This window comes from Chaetura pelagica, unplaced genomic scaffold (assembly GCF_000747805.2).
Source record: "Chaetura pelagica isolate M959 unplaced genomic scaffold, ChaPel_1.0 scaffold38, whole genome shotgun sequence".
NCBI lineage: Eukaryota > Metazoa > Chordata > Aves > Apodiformes > Apodidae > Chaetura > Chaetura pelagica.
Genome location: NW_009954181.1, coordinates 488,718 through 494,827, shown reverse-complemented (window position 1 = coordinate 494,827; position 6,110 = coordinate 488,718). Strand labels below are relative to the sequence as shown.

Here is a 6,110-nt window from a genome sequence, read left to right as displayed (position 1 = left end):
GGGCGCTGGTGCCACAGCCCCACCTGGAGACACGGACGGGACGCTTCATGGTGGTGGAGCTGGTTGCCTGCAACGTGCTGCTGCCGGCCATCAAGAAGATGGCTGATCCTGATTGGATCAACCTGCTGCTTATTGGAGCTTTCTCCAAAAAGACACGGGGAAAGGAGCCACCCCCTGCACCCCCTGTGCCTGATGTCTTGCCCTCTGCAGTGCAGACAGATGCTGTCCCTGCTAGGCTGCCTCCATCCCCAAGGGCCATGGATGTGCCAGGGCGAGAGGGAAGGGCTGCTGGGGAGGAGGGAGAGGAGCTGACAGGCAGAGTATGCCACCCAGAGGAGCCCTTCCTCTGCCCACGGGCCCTGGGCTCTCTCTTCCCCTGTGAGGGCTTGGAGCTGGAGTCCCCTGCACCTGATGTAGGCCAAGACACAGACCTGCTGGCACCATCACCTGTGGGAGAGTTCCTCAGTGAACTTGTCCAGGACACCTCCACTGTGCTGGAAGGACCAGCCACTTTGGAGGATGGTGTGGGGGACCTGGATGAGGGCATTGCCACCAGCTCAGATGCTGGCCTGCTTCCCACCTCTGCTGCTGCACTGAGCTCCTGCCCTGACATCCAGATTGAACCTGCAGTTGAGAAGGAAGAGGAAAGCCCAGCTGTTCTCAGAAAGTCCTCTTCACAGAGGCCCTCCAGCTTGGGGAAAGATCTGGGGGTGGCAGAGGGCCCACCACAAAGCCCCCCAGACCCAGGCCAGACTTTGCCCCTGCTCACATCCTCCCCAACAGCTTCTATCAGCAGCTTCAGCTTTGAGCCCCTCAGCAGCCCTGACGGGCCAGTTGTCATCCAGAACCTGCGGATAACTGGGACCATCACTGCCCGAGAGCACAGTGGGACTGGCTTCCACCCCTACACCCTCTACACTGTTAAGGTAAAGGCTCCCCTGGTGATCACCCCTTTTCCACGATCCCTGCCCTGCCAGGGAAGCACAAGCTGGGGGTTGTAGATGAAGATTTCTGCTGTGTGTGGCTCAACAACTGATTTTGTGTGGCAGCAGGGGAATATCAGGCACAGCATTTTCCCTGTAGCCCTTTGGGTGTGGAGTAATTCCCACTCTTGGCCAAGGGTTGTGTGGGGCTGGTTGAACCTGTTGCATCCCCTTTTCACCATTCCCTTCCTTGTGAGGGATTCACATGCTGTGCAGCCCTTGTTCCTGTAATAACCCCCCCTGGATCAGGAGAGGGCAGGAGTTGGAAATCAGCTTGGCAGGAAGGGTCAATCAGAGGAATTGCTGGTTGGGACCTCCATGGGGTCTGGGGACTATGGGGTTAACAGGAACCACAGCCCATCAGGATTGCTTTGGGGTCAGTAAAGATGATTGACTGTTGCCTTCCTCTTCAGTATGAAACAGCCCTAGAGGGGGAGAGCACAGGCAGCCTTCAGCAGATGGCCTATCACACCGTGAACCGCCGGTACCGGGAGTTCCTCAACCTCCAGACCAGACTGGAGGAGAAACCGGAGCTCCGCAAGTTCCTGAAAAGTCAGTGCCTGCATTAACTTCCTGAGAAAATCCTCCTCCTCCTCACCCCAGCCCATGCTCTTCTTCCCTGAGGTTATCCTGCCCTGTCTGGCTGTTCCTGATGGCTGTGTCCTTGTTCTGTGCAGAGCTGGTTAGGGGAGAACTTGATTTCTTTTGGCAGTAAATCACAGTGTTTCCAAACATTCTTGTTGCACTTCAGTTCACAACACTTGCTTTTGTAGTTTTGCACCTTAATGAACAGAAACACTTGTGTCTGCAAGGGTCTTGCTTGCTGGTAGGCAAGCAGTGTAATATATATCGAAGGGAAACTTCTTTAATGCTTCTGCTTTATAAAACTTAGCACGTTCCTACATAATCCTTTGGTTTTGACAGATCTGATTGGATTTTTGATTGGAAAAAAACATTGTTTAATTTTTGGGCTGTTTGAGTGATCTAGAGTCTTTGTGCTAAATCTGAAGTTCTTGCTTTTCTAACAATAAAGGCACAGAGGGTACAACTTCCATATGGGTTTAAGGTCTGATTCAACCCCCCTGGTGTGAGGGGTGGTCCTGGGCTGATGCTGGGTGGTGTGTAGTGGTAGATAAACGTAATAAAAATGAGAGGATTAAGATTTTAATACAACTGTTGCAGTTTTCACAAGCTTTTTAATGGGTTTGTGCCTTTTGTAGATATCAAAGGGCCAAAGAAGCTGTTCCCTGAGCTCCCATTTGGAAACATGGACAGTGATAAAGTGGAAGCCAGAAAAAGTCTGCTAGAATCTTTCTTAAAGGTGAGATACTTGCTCGTGTACCCCTGTGGGCTAGAAAGCAGTTGTCAGGACAGCTCTGTGCTGACAGTGGAGCATGGCAGATCTCTTCTAGCTGCACTTTAGATGATTGTGGTGGGAAAGTGACTCAAGACAGCCCTAAAGCTACAGCTTTCCCTGCAGCAATTGTGTGCAGTCCCTGAGATTGCCAACAGTGAGGAGGTGCAGGAGTTCCTCGCCCTCAACACGGACGCCAGGATCGCCTTTGTCAAGAAGCCCTTTGTTGTGTCCAGGATAGACAAGGTAGGCAAGTGGGAAACTGGTTATCTGAACCACTTTTGACTGCACTTACGCACACTTCTTGGGCTTCCATGTCTACATATTTGGATACTGCAGTAGCAGCCAAAAAACTCTGATGCTTTCTGTGTAGCTGGGTTCAGCTTGCCCAGAAAGCCATAAAGCTGGGAAGAGTCAGAGCCTGTTTCAAAGACCCTGGGGTTTTTAGTAGAAAACAGAGCACAAGCCTGAAAACTCTTGTATTCATGAATATATTCAATAATGGCACTGCTGGCTTTTGCAGATTGTTGTCAATGCCATTGTGGACACCTTGAAGACAGCATTTCCCAGGTCAGAGCCCCAGAGCCCCACAGAGGAACTCAGCGAGTCTGAAGTGGATGGAAAATCTCAGACAGATGGGAAGAAGGCAAACAAGTGAGGGCTTTTTAACCTGAAACGTGTGCATGACCTATGTATGTGGTGAGTCACTGCAACATGAGAAAGACATGAAGCTCCTGGAGACAGTCAAGAGGAGTCCATGAAGATGATTCAAGGGCTGGAGCAGCTCTGCTCTGGAGCCAGGCTGAGAGAGTTGGGGTGTTCAGCCTGGAGAAGAGAAGGCTCCAGGGAGACCTTAGAGCACCTTCCAGTGCCTGAAGGGGCTCCAGGAAAGCTGGGGAGGGACTTGGGACAAGGGCAGGGAGGGATGGGACAAGGGGGAATGGAATAAAACTGGAAGAGGGGAGATTGAGGTGAGACATGAGGAGGAAATTCTTTGCTGTGAGGGTGGTGAGACCCTGGCCCAGGTTGCCCAGGGAAGTCATGGAAGCCTGATCCCTGAAAGTGTTCAAGGACAGGATGGATGGGGCTCTGAGCAATCTGGGCTGATGGGACATCCCTTCCAACCCAAACCATTCCATGATTCTGTGATGATTCTATATAGGAACTAGGCATTTGTCTGTTGTAGTTGCAGAGGCTTTGTAGGAAAGCCTAGTCTGGGCCCCTGTGTAGTTGAGGAAAAGCACTTTATTGCTTTTGTTGTGTGGTTTTATTGCCAATTGTCCTGCCATTTTGCTTTTTTGTACCACTGAATCCAATGTGACAACTTAGCTTGGACATGACACAGAACAAAAAGAGTTAGTCCAAGGTTCTTGTTTGTGGCTGAGAAACTCAGTGCTGACAGGTTGTGGAGAAAACCCTGACTGTGCCCTGTCTCTTCTCTTCAGGTCCAGGCTGAGGTTCTCCTCCAGTAAAATCACTCCAGTGCTGAGCGTGAGTGAAGCACACGACAGAATTGTGTACTCTGTCCGGGAGGGCAGCTCTGTAAGTTCAAATCTCTTGCAATCCTTTCATGATCCTAATCATTGTTTGGGTGCTGGCTTGGAATAATCCATGTGGATGAGGGCTGTGGCTGTTGCATCCTTGTTTCCACATGCCAGGCCTTTGCTGAGAGGCAATAAGCATCCCTGGTTGTGCTGTGGAACAGAGTAAGGTGCAAACCAGGTGGTGGGAGGCTGTCTGGGCAATGAAGACCTGGTGTATTGCTTCAACTCTGCAGCTCGTTGCTGGGGTGCTAATATATGTGCTTTTGTAGGTCTCTGGCACCCTCTCACTGGCTGCTATGGAGTCCTTCATCCAGAAGCAGGAGAAGCTGCTGGAGACAATCCCCAGCAAAGCTCCTGAAGGCGAGGGAGGCAGAGAAGTTAAGGAAAGCTCCATGCAGGAGGATATAGATGGGCTGAGTACATCAGAGCAGAGGATGCATCCAGACACAGACTCTGGTGAGCTCAGTCCCTCCATTAGTGCTCCAGCAGCATCTGCATCTGGTGCTGCAGCAGCTCCAGCAGCATCTGCAGGCACAGCTTTTAAGGTCTTCAGTGTGAAGACCTGCTCTCCTGCCTGTTGTACGTTGGTAAAAGGGAAGGCAAACTGAGTTTTTCCAGTCCTGTTAGGTGCTTTCTCTGGTCTTTATTGCTAGTGGAATAATAGAACCAGAGAATGGTTTTGGATTGGAGGGAACCTTCAAGATCATCTAGATCCAAGCTCCCTGAATGGACAGGGATACCTCCCACTAGACCTGGTTGGTCAGAGCCCCTTCCAACCTGGTCTTGACTCAGTTGTCACTGTGGATCTTCACCTTAGTGTACTTAGTATAGTGACTGTAGAAATAAGTTTCTTAAGGACACACTGATTAAACTGCCAATATTACAAAATCAAATTCTTAGCAACTGAAAGATGGCCAAATTATGGTTTCTTGGTAGTCTCAAGTTAGCCTTGATATGCCCATGTACTATGAAAGGACCTTTTGAGATTCAGTTAAGTTTGGATAGACTTGGTGGGAATTGCATATCTGCAATCCCAGTTCAAGGGATGATGTTCCCTTTCTGATTACGAAGCTCTGAAGCACAGGGGTGTTATGGCCTCTCAGACTGGTTACAAGATTATCCTGCAAGCAAAAATATGTTCTCTAATCTTTCTTTTCTTGGAATAGCTGAGCTGTATCAGCTGGAACTTTGCAAAAATTTCACTCCGGTGGTTCAAGTTTGGCAAGCTCTGACTGAAAGCATGTGCTTGTGACAGGATGGGTCTGGTATTCTGAAACCCAGCCTGTGCTACCAGCTTTGCCTGTAGTCTTTGAGAACACACCCATGGTTGTTTTGGGGCTGCTGGGGAGCAGGACTGGAATGAGAGGCCAGTGCTTTGCACAAAACAAAAGATACAGGCAGGCCAAATTAGCTGAACTCTTGAGGAAATTTAACATAAATGATGTCAAATGCCTGCAGGCCTGTGATGCTTCAGAGCTGAGATAGGGCAGGCTGGTCTGGCAGGGTGAGAGGAATGAGTGTCTGGGGAGCAGCTGGTTAGAAAGGCAACTGGTGTTCCTGTTTGCTCACTGAGCCACTTCTCAGAAGATGTTGGCCAGCAGATCTCTGAGGAAGAGGACTTGGATGCAACAGGAACAAACAGAGCTTGCTGACCACACTTCACATGAGGTTATGGTGAAGCTGAGCAGTCTGTTCCAGGGCTGAGGAGCAGAGGGAAGTCAAGTCTCCAAGGGCAAAGCAAGCAAGGAGTAACTTGTGCATGGCCAGGAGCAAGAGCTGCCAGATGCACTCGTGCCCTGTCTTTGCAGAGTGAAATGGCCTGGAGTTAATTAGCACAGCTTGTGTGTAGCAGGGAGAGGAAGAGGAGGGAAGGAGATGCACTGGTATCTAGAATCCCTCTCCTTCATCTCTGGCAGTAAATCCTGTGTGAACAGCTTCTATGGCTCTGTAGGCAGAGTGGTTGAAGGACCAGGCATTGGGAAAGGTCAGGATAGGTTTGTGGTACATTCATGAGCCCAACACCTATGATGCTTTGGGGTCAAGCAACCTAAAAGTACTTCTCTAGCAAGTAGAATGTGTTTGTTGTAGATTTTTTCATCCTCCTGAGCATCAGAGAGAGGTTCTGCTGTCCTGGATCTGTGTCTCTAGGGGTATGTAGGCATGTGTGTGAGTTTTTGTTTTTATTGATGCATCTGGTTTATCCAGACGTGGTTCATCCGTCTTCCTGCT

The 6,110-nt window shown here is 49.9% G+C and overlaps 1 protein-coding gene across 1 annotated transcript in view; it reads left to right on the top strand.

Annotated features, from left to right (window-relative positions):
* Window positions 1–2: 2 nt before the first annotated feature.
* The window catches only part of SNX19 (sorting nexin 19), a gene marked incomplete at its 5' end in the record, with an annotated part of 21,418 nt that continues 15,310 nt past the window's right edge, over window positions 3–6,110 (top strand). Inside the window, 7 exons of the mRNA XM_010002889.1 lie at window positions 3–926; window positions 1,397–1,535; window positions 2,204–2,304; window positions 2,464–2,583; window positions 2,861–2,991; window positions 3,783–3,879; window positions 4,151–4,337. Coding sequence (XP_010001191.1) covers window positions 3–926; window positions 1,397–1,535; window positions 2,204–2,304; window positions 2,464–2,583; window positions 2,861–2,991; window positions 3,783–3,879; window positions 4,151–4,337 — 1,699 coding nt within the window. The remainder of the gene's footprint in view (window positions 927–1,396; window positions 1,536–2,203; window positions 2,305–2,463; window positions 2,584–2,860; window positions 2,992–3,782; window positions 3,880–4,150; window positions 4,338–6,110) is intronic.